Consider the following 18658-nt stretch of genomic DNA (forward strand, 5'->3'; position numbering starts at 1 on the left):
ACAAAATCATACCACTTTCAAGTGCTAGAATCCATGAAATCTAGCCGGGAAAATACCCCCAACTCCGGCCAACCTCGAAACTCGCGATCCCGACGTCCAAAACCTTCAAACGAACCACCCCGAGCCTCCTAAAGACCTCACCAAGCTTCCTACAAGCTTGAAATTCCCAAAAACATAAGAATTTACGTGTGCATGAACAGTGCCAAAAATCGGGTATCCTGAGTTCGACGTGAAAACGAAGGTATCCTTACCTGAAATGGGTATGGTTGAACTCCTACGGACCTCACGAGCATGGATATATACTTTGTTTCTTCGATCTGTGAAGATTACAAGGGTTTTGGAGTGTGTCCGTACACATAAATATGAAAATGGGAAGGGAAATGGCACGGGACAGGTGTAGGGATAGGGGGAAAGGGTGAGGGAAAATATGGGAAAGTGTGTGTGTGGTCCACAACCAGCCACACAAACTCAAAACAACCACACAACGTAAAAGTCACACTAGGGGCTAAATCGTCTTTTCACGCGTACGTTTTAAAATTTTCAGAACGGGCTGTCACAAAAAGCAAGTTTACTACTCCTAGAACTATGTTTTCCTTTGGTTATATAAAAGAGTTTTGAATAAAGATTTAGTTTTCAATGAAATGGTGTTTCATTTTGGTCATCTAAACCTATTGAATTGTACCTACAAAAGTATAATATCAACTCATACCGAATTTATCGACCTAAACTATATAACGTATCTAATAGAAATCACAATCTAATTGATCGTACGAAACTAACATACCTAATTGAATACATACTTAATTGAAATTAGAGCCTAATTGAACGTACAAAACTAACATACTTAATTGAAGCCTAATTTACCGTATTAAAATTGACGGACATAAACTAATACAGGATACCTAATTGTTATTTACAACACATAACCAAACGTATTGAATCAACCGAGGCTAACTGACCGTACCTAAAAGTCAAAAGTGGTTCACCAACATATATTATGATGCAGAAAGTGAAAGGTGCCTAGAGATCTCAAGAATGATTATTATTATTTAGAGGTGTGCTATTTACACATTTTTTTTATTTTAGACACACCTTCTTAATTTGTAATCGTCGGATCAACTTAATTAAAGAATATCAAAATATAAAATTAACAAATGACGAGTGAGAAGTAAAAATAAATGTATAAAAAGCACACCCTATTATTTAATAAGAGGATTACTCAAGGAACGAAAATATGAAAATTATTTTTAGGAATTAATCAACTGAAAAGAAAAAAAAAAAGAATTTTCCAGAAACTGCGAAAATTTGAAAAAGAAAAAAGGGAAAGTTGATTAAGGTACAATCACATAATTGAATTCCCACTTTTACGTTCGCATGTTTTGAATTATGGGTGATAATAAATTTATCTTTACGTTTTTTTAATTTTGATGATAGAGGTTACATTGTAGAAAATAAAGATGACGTTTCTTATAAATAGTGATAAAATATGTGGTATTGTTACAAATGAAATGTCATAGTATATTAAAATAAAGAATTTTTCTAGATATGGAAAATCTTTCAGGTTATATTCTAAACATAATCTTATTTACATCATGATATCTAAAAGCCCCTTATTAATATTACATCAAGGGGTGTCCTATCCACACCCCTTGATAATTTCTGTTCGTTGATATTCTTCAATTCATCTGATCTGATGGTCGAAAATTAAAAAGGTGTGTGAAAAGTAAAATGGGATGGGTAGATATCACACCCCTACACCTAAAAGCATAAATTCGACGCCAACTGATATTGTAACGCATGAATTAGTAACGCTAAAATAAACACGTGAATTAGCAACGTCGTACCAAAATTTGTATCAACCTTTTAAAGCTCTCGTCCATGATCCTTCAAGCAAAATATAAACGTGAAAATAAAAATCGTTTAATCATCTAATTATAACAAAAACGTAAGGTAAAAAAATAAGTAAAGGGGGAAGGTAGACATTTCTCATTTATCAAATTTCACATTGGCTGTCACGGAGAAGTTTGTATAAAAATGCAAATCTTGCAAAGCACTTTCCACAGTACGGTTAACCTGATTTCATCAAACCTCAAATGAACTTCACTTTCAATCGACAATATCTGGACTAAACCGGTAATAACCACCGCGGTTCGAAGAGTTTTACTTCGAACGAACCGGATAGACCGGAAATACATTGGTTCTATGAATAATTACGATAGATTCTGGTACAAAGAAGTTGCTTGTATACATAATAATACACCACCACAATGGATTCTCTTTCTTTCTCTAATACAACACCACAATGAATTCTCTTTCTCTCTCTCCCTCTCTCTCTCCCCCCTAAAACAATAACAATATTCACTAAGAATCTATGCGCACATAATCTCACTAACTACTTGAGCCTTCAAAGACAAAGAATTTGGTAAATGCCAAGGATCACTTATCGGAACCTCCGTTTTGCTTCTCCATAAGCGACGACCCCCATAACAGTTACCATGTAACCGGCAATGCCGACAACAGTCACAGGGTTCTTGAACAAAAGAATTGAGATAACAACAGCCACAGCGCCTTTTGCATTGCCTAATACCTGGTTGTAACATAATTTCCATCAAAGAAATTATATGAAAGTCCAAGAACAAGAGCTAAAAATAAATAAACATGTTCACCTACAAAAAATTGATTCAACTGCATTTGGAGTGTGTTTGGACAGCATTTAAGGCTTGAATAGTTCAATGATTATGTGCAGACACAATTGCCATTCGACAGGCCCTTTATACTTTAGGCTTAAGAGTCATAACTAGCTTCGACCGACAGCAGTTTAATCAATGTTTTGATACTATTTCCAATAGAGTTGATACTTTAGCGGTGTACAATCACACTACGAGTTGGATTTGGGGTTCTGATTACTGGGGTTTGGGGTAGACAGTGTTTTCCTATAAGATGAAATATATAATTTCTAAATTAGCGGATTTTTGTGAAGATGTCCCTTGAAGGACCTATGATATAGACCGTTCTGGATTGTGGAGTAGCTTCTAGGGTGAATGTTTGCATTCTTTTCTAAAACGAGTAATCCGGTCACAATTCATATATCAAGCAACGTTCTTATGCTGCAAGATTGTCAATCTGGACCACACATTTTAAAGAAACGAAAAACCAACCTGATCAATGGGGTGTGTGTGTGTGTTGGGTTTTTATCCACTAAATTAGAACAATCAACACAGTAATTCGAGAAAGAATTAGCTAAGGCAATATGAATTAGGAAAATCAAGGTGAAAGAAGTCCAAACCTGAAGCGTTAACGCACTTGTATGTTTGGTAACCAAAAAATTTGACAAATTAGCAGAATATGCCATTACTGAATTAACCAAAAGAAGTAACCACATGAATTTATGCTCCCGTCCAAGTGACAGAGTGACATCTACGACATTGGGTTCCATTATAAGTGCAGCAGGCAACAACACTAGAATAGCAATCGGAGACATGTACAGCAGCAAATTCATTGAGTTCAACTTCTCCCTGTTAAGCAGCAGACAGAGAAACAGAAGTAGTAAGAAAACACCAGAGCCAGAACAGAGTAATTTAATTTGGCTTGAGATAAAATGGCATTGAGATGGAGAGACATACAAATTGAACATATATCACAACTATTTCAAAAATTATAGGTTTGACTGCAGAATGTCCATTGTTTTCCAATCAAATAAAGCAAGGGGAGCATATCTAAATGCATATCAAAGAAAAAGTTAAGAAACAAGAACAAGAAGAGCTGCCTTCAAACTTAAAGAGAATGTATGTAACACGTGTGTGTAGGCTCTAGTAACGAAACTAAATAAGCAATTAGGAATACAACACTTAATGGTCGATATTCAAACACCCATTGCTTTCTCTACCTAAGAAGAAAAATCCATGCTTGAAGTGGTTAGTCCCCAGTCCTAATTTTAAAAGCGTTCAGATGACAGACTATACAGTGAAAAGCTTTAAAATTTTACCCTTCGGAAGAAAGTAGAATGCCCTGAAGAACAGACTTAAAGGCCCTTGCAGCAGTTGCACTAATGCACATAACAAATCCAAAGAAGTGAAAACTTGGCTCGCCCTGCCACCAACCGAGAAATTTCCGTCATTCCACTAAGATTGGAATGAAAGCAAATTGCTTATAATAAAAATGAAAGCACAGAATACAATGTAGGCCATAGCAGTAAACTAGAAAAACAGGCTGTTGCATTCTTAAAATTCTTCAGAAACATATATCATATGCCAACACGAACTCAAACACCAGCTTCGCACATAACTACATTATATATCCATACGTGGTATTGATTTGTTGTTTCTCAAACTGTTTACTTCAGCCATGAAAGAGGTAGCATTATCCATTACCAATTACAAGTTACACTGTTTTAAACGAACGATGCTTCTCCGGTAATTGTAATCGTCTATATCAAATCTCGAGCCAAATGCATTTCTGATTTCAAGTATAAACCAGATAGAATATCTAGAACAAGCCATCACCGGTTAACCCTTGTAGCTGATTAAAGATCTGGATCAGTAAGTACCATATCTTAAATATATTTTCGACCGAAAACTATTGAAACCAGGTAAATCAATAAATCACATACCAAATTCAGCAAATTCACAGCAATATAAACCCGGAAATTAACAGCATTGTACAGATACCAAATCAAAATTATCCGAAAAACTAAACTCCTCAGAAGCAGATAAAAAACAATTTTAAACAATTAAATTGCGATTAAAATCCATGATCCAATGAACAAAAACAAGCATTACCCCACTAGCAATCACCACCCCAGCAACAACAGGCACAAGAGCAGCATAGGTAACCCAGGCCTCCCTCTTCAAGGTCGCCAGATACGCAAACAGGGCGGTGAAAAACGGCGTCGTCGCACCCACAGCCTGATTGAAAGACACAGCAAGGTACCTGAGAGAAATGTTGCCCCCCACAACCGACCCACAAAAGACAACGCTCAAAGTGGCAATCTTGACGAACTGGGACTTAGATTTGATGGTCTGGAGAGGCACAATCTTGAGGAAGACGATGGAGAAGTAGCTGAGAATTGCGCAGGCGGCCATGTGGCACATTGTGAGGAAGATTGGGAAACGGAAGCCATAGTTGGAGAGTAAGAACTTGTTGAGTAGGAGGACCCCGATGTTGGATGAGTACCAGAGGATTATGAGGGATGATATGAAAATGGCTTGCTTCTTTGACGACATTGTTCAAATGGGTTGGTGGAGGAGGACTGATTTTTGGTGGAACAGGTGCTTGGATTTGTTTGGAGAAGCTCTCGTCTGAGCTTCAATGGAAAATTATTATTATTTCTGCAACTCTTGCTCCTTGGGTTTTTGTTTTTTTTTAATTTTTTTATTTCTTTATAATTTGTGTACGTGGGTTTGTGTAGGGAACAATTATTGTGTCGACGCGTAGGTGGAAGGAACATGCAATCGTGGCAAGAAACAAAATCCACACCCAGTGTTTTGTTTTTTTTTTTTTTTTGGTATTTTGTTTGAGAATAATTTTGATCTCCACCTTAGTGATGCTTATCATTTTATTAAATATAGTTGAATATTTAAATTTCAAGATTTTTATAGTGAATAGACATAAATTTTCAAATTAAGCGTATTCAATGATAATAAGTAAGATGGTAGGCATTACCACCACTTGAGACTAGTGAGCAAAAATATAACCGCTTAGTCGAAACAACCACAAGGTTGGGCTGACAATTTGTGATCCACAAAAGAAATCATTTTATTTAAATAATTATCCATTGATTTAAGAAGTATGATTTTCTTTCCTCTTTTTTTTCCCTCCCTTCTCCCCTTCTATTTAAATGATTACGATTAAATCATGTCAATATCTTATATTAATTTTTTTTTTTGTGGAAAGAAAAAGACAAAATCGAAAGTATGAGAGGAGGGAAAAAAAAAGAGAGAGAATCTTGCTCCTTGATTTAAGGATTTAGATCCTCTCCGGATCCCTTCACGAGGAATTCCGGAAATCAATGCATAATAACCTCATCAAAGATCGTGCGGTCATATTTTTTTATATATATATTTTACGCAAAACGAAACTACTTTATTTTTAAAAATATAAAAAGTATTTAATTGTAACCACACGAGTTTTAATGAACGGTTATGATGCATTGATCCCCAGAATCCCCAATATGGGGATCCGAAGACCATCGTAAACAAGTGTCAGACGCTTGGGCGATCAAATAATATTATTCAGGACATTTGTTGCCTTTCAGCATGTATATATTTGATCTCCTGGAGTCTTGTTCTTTATAGAGGCAAATTTTCTTGATTACGATGTTAGCGTGACATTGTAGTTTAATAATGTAATAAACAATAATACAAATGTCATATCTTTATTACAAAGTCGCACGTCATATTAGTGACTTCATTTACTTCAGTACGTACACTCAAGAATAATTTTTGAAGTTTGAACTACATGTTCATTTATTTGCCCATTAATGAAGGGAAGTGCTATTGGCACTCCAAAAATCTCATTCTACACTCCTCACAAGTGTATTTTTCTTTACAAATATAGAAAATTTGGAGTATAGAATGAGATTTTTGAAGTGCCAATAATAATTCTCTTATGAATTGTTTGTAATTTCAATATTGGGAATGATGAAATTCGTTTGGGTTACGCATGGAAATAATGTGGCAAGAATGTAGACACATGAAAGGGTATTTGTCATGTCGTTTACTCTTGGGCCTACACATGGTGACATTATCTATTCTAAAATTGAGGAGGAATTGACTATTCATTCAGCTACAATCAATTGTTTGCCCCTTGATTTCATCTCATTTACAATAAAACCATGAGATTTGGGCTGGGTTTGAAGGGTATTTATTTGAACTCAGAAGGGTAATTTTGTTTGGAGGGTTTAGGACAGATTACCCCTTGATTTCACCTTATTTGCAAGAAACCCATCGGATTTGGGTTGGGTTGGAAGGGCAATTTTGTCCTCTTAGTTTTGAGCGAATTTAGGGGTTGCCGTGTAGGTTTTCATTTGTTGTCCTTCAATGAGGGTTTCGGGGGGATGGAAGCTCTGACAGAGAGAGGAGGGGAGAGAGAGAGAGAGATGGCGATGGAAAGAGAGCGAGGGGGAGGGGTATGGGTGATGGATTTCAGAAGTGGGAGAGTGGGGATGGTCAGAGAAAATCATACGGGTCATCCGGATCTGTCGCTGCATGCCTGGATTTCCAAAGATAAGTTCATTTTTTTACTGTTAGCTTAGATTGTCATCGTTTCTGCCTTTTTATTGTGGATTATTTTCGATTTTTTTAGTGTGTTAGGTCAGGTTTTGGGGGATTCATCAGAGATATTAATTTCCTTTATTTGTTTTGTTTTCTCTCATTTTAGACATTCATCTCTCTTTCTGTCTGTTTGTTCTCTGTTTTAAGGTTGGTTGCTTTTTTTTTATTGGGTTTTTTTGTGTGGCTTTTTATTTATTTTTCCAGGTTATAGGTCTGATGGTTTTTTGTATACCAATCTTGGTTTTGTTTTTCCTAGAAAATTGTTTTTATCTGATTGTGGGTTCGTGGGTTTTAATTTCTTTTGTTCGTTTCAGGTTGCAAAGCAGGAGATTTTGACCTAAGGGTTCAGTTCAAGGTACTGTTATTATTATTTTTAGTTCTTATAGTTTAATGTTTCGAACTGATATGATGACTTGGTTGTGAAATGTGGGATTTCTGTTCGGCTTATGTTGCCTATGTGATGTTCTCTGTTTTTTTATTGCTGGGTAGAGATTCCATATATTCTAGGTCTCTAGAAAACACCTCTTTAGTTCTACGAGAGGAACTAATTAACACATTTTTCCTGAAACTCATAAGCCTGCAAGAAGCAAAACAAGCTAAGAGTCATTTATACAATATAAATGCATGAACTCTGTTCGAATTCTTACTCTTATTCTCTCTATTTTTTGGCTGTTTAGTTGGACTCCCACGCAGCATCATCATTTTGGTATGCATATGTGGTTCTTGGTTTGAAGAACAAAAGTTACCTTTGTTTTGAAATTGCAATTTAGTTGCTATCTGTGTCTGTGTCTGGTTGCTCCTTAGGGAGTGAGTGAGGGCACACAATAAGTAATCATGGGACGCACTCCATGCTGTTCTAGGAGAAATGAGAAAAGGGTTTTATTTTCTTTGCCAATCTCTGCAAGAGTTCTCAACTTTATTAATTTTTCTACACTTTGTAGGTTTGAGGCGGTGCGGGAAGAGACCAGACATCAAACATGGAAGCTTCACTAAAGAGGAAGACAGCATTATCTGCAGCCTCTACAACCAGATAAGAAGCCGGCAAGTAAACAAATTTAAATGGTTATTTTTTTTAATTTCTTAATTTATAATCTGCAACATTTAATTCCTTTACATGATTTTGTCTAGAATTCATTTAAAGATTTAAAATTTCTCTCCACTCTGTTAATGGGTTTGATTTTTCCCCATCTGTTTTGCAGTTTGAGTCTACTGAGTTCTGCGGATTCACTCAATTGCAATCATCTCTTCTGCAATTAATCTCTACCTTCATTGTTAGATGTATTAATACTTGGAATGTGGTTGATCATATTGCCATCTGTTTTGCAGTTGGATGTATTAATACTTGGAATGTGTGTGATCATATTGCCAGTGTTTGCTTATTTTTTTTACACCACTTGCACTGTGAAGTCAATGAAATCGGGTTCCTTTTGTCCAGTTTATAAAATTTCATATCAGCGCAGAAGTATGAATCATGATAATTTTATGTTTGTGCTGAACTATTAGAGGCTACAATTGTTTTATGTGAAATCATTTACTTTCATCATAATGAGTTTACTTCTAGGACAGTGCAACCTTTAAAGGGAAAGGATACGTTCAGGCCGAAAAAAAAAAAAGGGAAGGGATACATCCATTCTTTTGTTTAAGATCAAAACTATTTATGAGTCATATTTATAAGCAAGTGTTTATATTAGGAGGTGGTATGTTGACTAAGCTTTTCAGTTAAAAGGTGGAGGTGTCTTTGAGGTTTAATACAATACATAGGTGGATTCTTTAATATTAGATTAGATTTTCAAATTTTTTAGTACGTTAGGTCCGATTTTGGGGGATTCATCTCTCTCTTTATTCCCTTATTTGTTTCATTTTCTCTTATTTTGAGGATTCGCTCTCTGTTTTGTCTATTTGTTCTTTGTTTTAAGGTCAGTTGTTTTTTTTTTTTTTGGGTTTTTTTTAGTGGGTTTTCAGTTCGTTAATTTGTTTAGTTGTTGTTAATTTTATAGTTTAATTGATTCCCCTAATTTGGATTGTTAAGTTTTGGACCTTTTTTTTTCCCAAAATCCACATGAACTGAGCTTTAGTGCTTAAAAGAGACCTGGGTTTTATTCTGTGCTAGAGTTTATAATGTATTTAGATTGGGAACACAATCTTTGTTGAATTCTAAGTTTTTATCCACTTTTGCATTTTTCCCCTTCAATGGTTTCAATTAATTGTTGTTTTAGTATAACTATTGCTCTCTAAGCTGCGAAATTAGGTGTAAGAAAATCTTTTGTGTACTTATGTGGAATTGTTGATTTCCATGGAAGCTAAGGATGTGTGTAATTGTATTGTGGGCTTTTGGATCTGTTGGCCTTTCTGTTTTGATCAAAATTGTTGATTTCTTTTGTGGAATTGAGTTTTAGCCTCGAATCGGAGACGTGGGTGCTTGAGAACGTTTAATTTTTACATGCATTATAAAGTGTTTGTAATTGTAAACATGTTTGAATCTTATACTTTCTATTTTTTTTTTCTTTTTTTGTTTGCATTTTTTAGGCAAGCAAAATGATGTAAACTGGCGATTTATGGTGGCTTTGAAAGGGTGACTTGCTCTTATAAAGTTATGGAAGATAAACTGCTTTGGAGCCAGAAGCACTCAGTAGCCAGAACAGCGCCCTTTCTCTCCCTTATCGGAAAATGGGTGCTTTCAAGGTGAGCCGCAATGCTCTTAATTTCAAGTAATGGGTTTGTGTTACTGTGCAGATCTGCCGAACTTCGCATTTAGTTTCTTGGAATTGTTATTTTTTTTTCAATTATATATTTTAGTGCTATTATGTTTGTCGTTCAGTGTTGGAAAATTGGAAAGCTCTAGAAACAATATAGTTTTTGAGCTAATGTGAAGATTTTGGGTTGAATACTTTGATTCTGTTTTTCTATTTGCACTTACAAAAATAGAGGATTGTGATTAATTATTGTGATGTGAAGATTATTCATGGTTTGAAACCCGCAGCAAAGCGCGGGCATTCTTGCTAATGGCTTCTAAAACGCTTGCATGGAAATGACATTCCTAATCGACATAAGAAATGGTAGACATGAACCTACCCATTTTCTCCAACTAGATAGGGTATGCATCTCCCTTTTTTTTGCTTTTTAGGATTATTAGGGTTTCCATATATATGCTTTTTTTGAATTATTATAGGATGTCAATTTAATACAATATTAACTAATTTGATGCTTATACAAATAGAATACCAACATGATGAGTTTCATACTCCATCTTCCAGTGATGCAAAGAACCAGTTGATTGTATACACTACTTAGATTTAGATTTTGAAACCTTAGAAGTCTTGGATCAGAATGATGCAAAATGAGATTTTACAAGCAAAGTTGGTGATATTTCACTGGGATAACTTTTGATAGTCAGAGAAAAATAGCAGGTTCTTCCAATCTGTTAGAGTAAGTTTCAACAAGAAGAATGAAAAACTCATAAGATTCGTGCGAGTTGTTTGTTTGTATTTAAAAAAAAAAAAAACATAGTTTTAAGAGTATTTCCAAATGAGATGTCAAAAGATAATAAATTTCAAATGTTAATTTGATGATTGACGCGGCAATGTCAGATTTCCTCTTTTTCCAACTGATGTGTTTTTTTGTTATAAATGTTATTTATAGGATCTATTTTAAAAAAAATCAATTAAAATAAATTTTCAAGGTCTATAACATTAATGGAACCCATACAATAAAATAACTAAAAATTATTTGACATCACATTTTTTTCATAGGGAGTTTTAACGAAACAATACTATTCACTTTTAACGAAAATGACATTTTTACTTTAAAAAGTCACTCCTGATATTATTTACTTACAACACTTTTTTGTCCTTTTGATTAAAACTCAAAGTTTTCAAGCCTTTTTTATTAATTTTTTTTTTCATATGTCAAATTTGACATATAAAAACTCGTATGTCAATCCGTTTGGAGCTTGCTCTTACCTTCAAATTTAATTACATGACATTCTACTTAGGATTTGAAATCTCCTTTGGAGATGGTCTAATAAAATATAAAAAGAAGAAAGAATAAATATGGAAGTAATTGAGTAAAAGTAGGATTCTCTCTCCTATTAATTAGAGCAGAAAAAAATTAAAAAAATTAGACTTAACTAGGGTTAGTGTGGATTACACGTGGCAAGCATTGGAAGGGGTGGTGAGCATACTCTTGCAATTCATGGCTGATTCTTGGGATTTTTGGAGTTCACCATATGTTTATTGGGATGTTTCGGGTTCATCAGCTCACCAAACCTCTCTTACACCATGCTGGCTAGCTAGTTTTTACAACCAACATTCAAAACTACATTGTTATAGATCTTATCAGAGATATTTGGTTGTAGAAATATTATCCTTATTCTACTGAACTGTAATTGGATACTTGCATTTCAGTTGCACCTGGGAGTTACGGCGTCGAATCAGGATGGCAGTGTGACTTCAACTTTGGTTATGGTCGTGGTGTAATACATCTCGTTTCTTCTTCATTCGAGTCATTGTTCCTCATCATGTCTGTTTGTACTTTAATATTCGCGCATTTTTTTTTCTTTTTTCTTTTTCTCATGGTTATACATAGATCTGTTAGAAGAAGCGGAAGATGAGAAATGGCGCGTACATGTGTTGAAGATATTGATAAAAAAAGGCAGATACTGAAATTGATGAACTTGAAAAGATTTGATGTCTCTTCAAAGTGAACTAGCCTGGGCTGAGCATGAAGAATGGTCCGAAATATGTTGTAGTGCATTGAGAGCAAAGATTGCTTGCATCGACACTTCAATAAGGAGTTTGAAAAGTAAAGATATGAACAATATCGCGGTTCAGTTACTTACGCGGAGAGAACCTGCAGAGAATATACAAGAGATACTGAAGGCTCTTATGCAAAAATATTTCCCAAAGAAATATGAGCAGGTGAAACTCATACAATGTAGCATGACTGCAGTAATATTTCGGAATGTGTGTGTATCTCCCTCTGTATCTCTCTATGTGACAAGAAAATACTCGACAGATGCTCTTGCAACTAACTTCACGCAAGATGTTTAAAATATTACTCCATTGTAAAACCCGGGAAATTCGGTGTCAGAAGCAAACGATTGGGAAGTAGTTTAAACACCGACCGATTGAGGCAATTTATTATATAGATGTATATGAATAATGTAAGTGTTACCTATTCTCCCTCACATTTATTGCATCAACATAAACACCCTCGGCGGCAATCATCGTCCATATTAGCCATCTGAACTGGCATAGCTGAATGTTCGATGCTAACATTCATATATCTTGTCTGAACAAAACCTCATCTGTTAAGTCTCTTTTGTGTCAAGTGTCTGAGCATAACACCTATTTGAACAAACATTATGCATCACATTCACAGGAGGAGAATTCCAGTTTTCGCATTGGTGAAAAATTTGAAATAATTTGATTGCACGAAAACAGAAGACCTACACCTGCACTGAAGAAGAACAAGGTGCTCTTCATATGACAATTGACATACATTGGATACAGTAGGCCTCCAACACCCATAGAACAAAGAAATTAACAAAGGGCCGCCACAGGCTTAAGTGATGAAACATGACGAGGATGCCAATATGTGAAAACAGAAAACTAGTGATACCTTTAACCTTCCTCCGCCGCCAGAACACCTAACATTTTGACAAATTCTTCTCATCTCTAGCAGCCGCAGAGCAGAGCAGTACATAAAACTGTCAGTCATGACCCAAAACCAAATAACCTAATAACAGGCAACAACTGCAGCATTGACCCTGCAGACCAGCATTTGCAAATAAGTATTAACTGATGTAGTTATTCTGAATCGGTTCATAAAATCAAGCTTAGAAATCAATATTATAAAACTGAGCAACAAAAGGAAAGATCATATTTATAACGATTTACAAAAATATGATTATATTTCATCAAAAAATTACATGCACAGAGTTTATGCACATGCTTGCAACATTGAACAGTTGACTCATCGACAACAAACATGGCTAAGGCTGATTAAGCATTTACAATTGCAAACAAATCAAGCCTGAACTATAAAAAAAGCTCGTAAAAATATAAACTCTACAAACTGAAATTGTGGAACGACCATAATTACAGTCGAGCCTTAAAACATCATCTTCACTCGTGTGACAAATGAACGATCACTGTAGGTGTCCACAACTTCATCAGTACTTGCACTTGTGCTACATTCCACCCCACTCAAATCCATGATCACCACAAAAAACATGGCTGCTCCCTCCACTCTGATTGCTGCATTCCGTCGCTCTTTGAACCAAAACAATTGCCAAGTGAAGTTGATTGCCATTAGCCCTGAATGACCAAACCTGGATTACATCACCAGCAACCAGCTTGTTCTTCTTAACAACCTTACCCCAACTAGTTTTCAACACATAGGATTTTCTGTTTGAGTTTGACAGCGTCCACAGGCTCAAGTTGATCCCTTTCTTTTCTTTAAGCTTGAGACTTGGATCGATAAATGGAATATTAAGGAAACCCAGATCACGACTTCTCCGACTGTGCTTCGGATTAAGGGTTTCAATCTCATTAGATGTGAGGAAGCTGCCGGACAAGACTTGAAGCGGAGGCAAAGACAACCTGTTATGGTTGGGGTTGACGTCAGTGGGGTACAACTTCTTCTGTACGAGCAGTGTCAACTCTGTCCCGTTCATCTTGCCGATGATCAATTTCTTGTATTCTTCCGGCAAATCAGGCGGAGGACAGAGATAACTAGTCTTGTTGTTCTTGGTGTACACCCTCTTCTTCGTCTTCGTCTTCTTCTCGGAAGCAGACCAATCTTCATCACCATCATATTTTCTTTTCAACTTCGAATCAATATTACTCTTCAGATCATCATATTCATGAGTAGCAGTAGCGGTAGCAGGGTTTTGCCCAAAACTAGATTTTGACCTTGGTTTCTTAGGGTTACCCTGCAGCGCCCAATTGGAATTGAAACTGGGCTGTCGGATCTCGTTCTTCAGTTGCTTCTTATGATCAAAACCCAGATTGAAATATTTGCCCTGCGGCAGTATGCCAGGGAGCTGAAAAGGGGCAGCATTTGAACAAGAAGAAGAAGCAACATCTGTTGGTGTTGAACTTGAGGGTTTGATCCTTTTTCCGGCAAAGCCATCCTTCAGTTGTTTCTCTTGCTCGTTTTTTCGAATACGAACGCAAAGAACCTCGCACAGACGATCGATGGAGGACAAAGAACGATGAAAATCGTCATTAAAGTCCATGCCTTTGAAGTCCTCCATCGTCAGAAACCCCACAATCATCTTCTCTTCTTCTGCTCTTTTTCTTGAGAGATTGAAAGAAGCGAGTGGAGAAGCCATCGACGTAACAAAATGACCAAGAACTGAAAAGGGGTTTCAGGGTTTTGGAACCCTTTTCCTTCTCTGTCTGAGCGCGATAGAGAGAGAGAGAGCTTGGGCTTCAAGCTAATTAGTTCCCAAAACTAGGGAATGAGTGCCGATTCGGGTCAAATATCTAATTGACCCGTTGAAAATGGCTCTCTGAATTTTGATGCACAGGATACCCACAGTGCCCCAAAAAATCGGGAGAGCATTTTTACTCACTATCATTTAGTATAGTGTATGCTAACCACAAAACCACAAAATCGGTAATTAATATGTAACAGTATTATAATTACCAAAAAGAACTTTGTAGTATTAAATTAAAACATCGTTAGATTTTTGCAAATAATCATACTTTTGTTTTTTTTTTTTTTTAATAAATGATTGGGCTACACTAAGATCATCTCTAATGGTTGGGCTAAAAGCTAAATTTTTTAGCCCGAAAAATTTAGCTTTTAGCCTAGAAACTATTTTTCTGCTCCAACCATTCTAGCCTAAAATGTTAGCCTGGAATTATTAAAGAATGAACTTAGGCTTTTTTTTTTGTTAAATTAAATTTAAAAAAAAAAAAAATATGTAGACTATTGTAAATTAATTTTATGAACATTTTAATCTAAAAAATTTAAATTCCGATAAATATTAGGTAGAGTCCACTCCGATTTCTAGACTAAATTTTGAGGGGAATTTGGCATTGGTTTAGCATTTAGCATTTAGACCAAAATTTCCCCTTAGGTTGGAGTGGGTTTGGGGGGAAATTTAGGGGGTAATTTGGCTTTTAACCCACCATTGGAGTTGGTCTAAAGGGAGAGAGGATGAGTTTAATCTCACAATAGGCTAGCAATAATGTGTTTCAAATTTACATTTGCCGAGAATCGAACCTAAGATCTCTTACTTACAAGTGAAAAGGAATATCACTAAACCGTAGTACTAAGTGACATAATCATACATATAAAAACAAGTATGAAGATAGCTCAACCGATGGGATAGTAGGTCGTGTATGGAGCTCAATTGGCATATACCCACCATAAGCGTACTTGTCGTTGGCAGCCATATGCCACGAAAAATTATTGTGCGTGATGGTAACACGGCATGGAACCGATAGTGACCAACGCTCAGATACCGATATGGTATTAATAGTTCACTCAATTATAACAAATTGGGTTTAGATTGATTACCACATCAGTCGATTGCACATCACAGACTTTGCTTAGCAGTATGTATATCCACCACCAGTAGCAGCAGCTGCAAGCTTTTTCTGCAGCAAATCAGTATCAAAAGTAACATTTTCCCTCCAACAGTAACATTTTCCAGGCATGCATGTGAAACGTTCATCTTGTAATTTGACCTTCACCATGCATCAATTCAACGACAATATCACGCAGTGGAATTTGGCAAGAATAGAACTTATGTCAGTGTTCCTAACAAATACACATTGGCTGACTAAATTTTAGCTAAGCCTACTTACTACTTGACATCATTTCGTTTCATCACAATTACCTCCAGAATTCCATCCGTCCCAAAATTACCAAAAAACTACTGAGGATTAACTGGACCAGGTAGCTGAAATGAGATAGAAAACTGCCCTGAAGGGCAAAGATTCTTTGTTTGCATTTCAAACATCTGAGAGTACCTGTAGACCATCTTCTCGCCCGTTACTGTCATTCCTCTTATCAATACTTGGCCCTCATTTTCAACAATTCACAGCTGAATTCCCCGGCGGTGGAAAACGAAATCATCAGTCTGCATCATTTGATTCTTATAAAGGGGTAGTATCAAGGGGCAATACAGGTGATTGTATAGAGAAACTTACTTTCATCTCTTCTCACTCCAGGAAGAGATACACGAAACAGGTAGGAGTCGTCACATTCTCCAATGTCAATGAGCCCTATTGTTGGTCTCACCTTCGCCATTGCCGCACTCCCAGTCAAGAAAAATCATAGCACGATCAAGTTTCTCCACAGGACCAGAGTCATTTTTATTCATCTGCGGGGATCTATAACAATGCAGCATAGGAGTACAACTATCTGGAACAGTACTGATAGGTGCCTTAACATGCATAGGTTTCAACTTTCAAAGGATCCTTCAATTCCATGAGATCCTCTAAATGGATTGGCAAGAACTAGCGGGAGGTGACTCACCATTGGACTTCGGCTCTTGCTTCGACACATTATGTTAAACACTTCCATCATGAACAGTATGCAGCCTTGCAGCATCTCTGTCCAGAAGAAAATCCTCCAGCCCAGTAAGCCTCTTAAATTGTTCAATATCCTTTGGCTTAACATAATATATTTCTGGGTTATGAATAAATACAATGTTCTCAAAGATATCATCTTTGTTATTGAACTGTAAATGGAGACAGAGTAGGAGAGGAAAGAGATTGGGAAACTGAGGGTGATTGGCTGTCGGGTCTTCTCTACGGGTAAGGAGGTTACCATGGAAGAACTGGCGTAACAAGGGTAATTTAACAATGACAGATTGGCCAGCCTTTCGAAGAACATAATAGTACACCTGCTCTACCTCCGCCAGTTCCAGGTGGGAGACACCTAGTTGCTCAATAGTATATGGTAGAAGTCGCTCAGCTCTTATCTGCAACACTGACTTTGGCGGCCGCTCACCTTTAAGATCGGGCCCAAAGTAGGTACCAATAATGAAGTACAAGAGAAAGCTCTGATCATCATTCGCCATCCTGCTTTGCAAGTTGTTAAATTATTGAAAGTCTTCTGGGTATATTGTATATTATCTGTGTAATAGGGTTTGTGTCAACCCTAGTAGTGCTTTATCTAGTTGTATAAGTGTCTTATCTGGTTGGCAGCTCCTTAATTCAAGGAGCTTAATTATGTATAAGAGTCTTATCTTGTTGGCAGCTGTTTGGCAGCTGGTTGGCAGCTCCTTAATTCAAGGAGCTTAATTATATTTCCTATGCCGACTTCTCAGCTTGATTCAAGGAAGTTCTAGGTTAGAGTCTTAAGTGTTGAGTGTAGTTTGCAACTCACTCAAACTCCTCTATATATTTGTATCATGTTTCTGTTCCTGGACAATAACAAAAATACAAAATACACAAACTTCAAAAGTTAACATGGTATCAGAGCCAGGGGACGGGCCCGTACTGCCACGTGATTGGGTAGGTCCCCATTGGCCCCGCGTGATTGGGTGAGTCCCGACATGGCTCCACGTGGTTGTCGATGTGTGGAAATTCACGTGTGACCCATAAGTGGGGTCTCACGTGCGGGGGAGTGTTGGAACCCCCAGTCCCACATCGGACAGAGGGAGAAGAGAAGAGTGTTTTAAATAGAAATACCCCTCTCTAATTAACATCGAGGCCTTTTGTGATAAAACCCCACACCTGAGGATTGTGCAGGTGGTTAAGTGGGGACAGTATCGGTGTTGTTGGAGTGGGCCCTCGGCCCGTCGACCTGAAAATTTCCACTAAATTACAAAAGTTAGGCTGCATGGAAAACTCGTGTATTACATCTCTTTTGTCCCACTTTCTCGAGTTTATCGAGTAAATCAAGAGCTGCCTCAAGCCTTCCTTAGTGAAAGTAGGACTTGGATATGAAGAACCACCTCCACAACTTAACTTGATAAATTTCATATCCGGAAAAATTACTATCAGCAAATGCCATTGTTAACTTTTGAAGTTTGTGTATTTTGTATTTTTGTTATTGTCCAAGAACAGAAACATGATACAAATATATAGAGGAGTTTGAGTGAGTTGCAAACTACACTCAACACTCAAGACTCTAACCTAGAACTTCCTTGAATCAAGCTGAGAAGTCGGCATAGGAAATATAATTAAGCTCCTTGAATTAAGAAGCTGCCAACCAATTGCCAACCAGCTGCCAACAAGATAAGACTCTTATACATAATTAAGCTCCTTGAATTAAGGAGCTGCCAACCAGATAAGACACTTATACAACTAGATAAAGCACTACTAGGGTTGACACAAACCCTATTACACAGATAATATACAATATACCCAGAGGACTTTCAATACTCCCCCTCAAGCTGGATCCAGGAGGTTGATGGATCC

At 36.7% G+C, this 18658-nt stretch overlaps 2 protein-coding genes and 1 pseudogene across 2 annotated transcripts; all 3 read right to left on the reverse strand.

Annotated features, from left to right (window-relative positions):
- Positions 1–2069: 2069 nt before the first annotated feature.
- On the reverse strand, positions 2070–5346 carry LOC137713678 (UDP-URONIC ACID TRANSPORTER 1-like). The gene is made up of 4 exons (XM_068453009.1): positions 4779–5346; positions 3986–4089; positions 3287–3515; positions 2070–2587 (listed from the first exon to the last, which is right to left on the reverse strand). The coding sequence occupies exons 1-4, from the start codon at positions 5220–5222 to the stop codon at positions 2441–2443; spliced, it is 924 nt and encodes a 307-aa protein (XP_068309110.1). The 5' UTR covers positions 5223–5346; the 3' UTR covers positions 2070–2440.
- A 7296-nt stretch (positions 5347–12642) lies between these two features.
- On the reverse strand, positions 12643–14661 carry LOC137713874 (B3 domain-containing protein At2g24670-like). Its single transcript, XM_068453227.1, has one exon. It carries the CDS (start codon positions 14605–14607, stop codon positions 13462–13464), a length of 1146 nt encoding a protein of 381 aa, XP_068309328.1. The 5' UTR covers positions 14608–14661; the 3' UTR covers positions 12643–13461.
- Positions 14662–16092: 1431 nt separating this feature from the next.
- Positions 16093–17334, reverse strand: LOC137712153 (increased DNA methylation 2-like; annotated as a pseudogene).
- Between the last annotated feature and the right edge of the window lie 1324 nt (positions 17335–18658).

This window comes from Pyrus communis, chromosome 13, assembly GCF_963583255.1.
Source record: "Pyrus communis chromosome 13, drPyrComm1.1, whole genome shotgun sequence".
NCBI lineage: Eukaryota > Viridiplantae > Streptophyta > Magnoliopsida > Rosales > Rosaceae > Pyrus > Pyrus communis.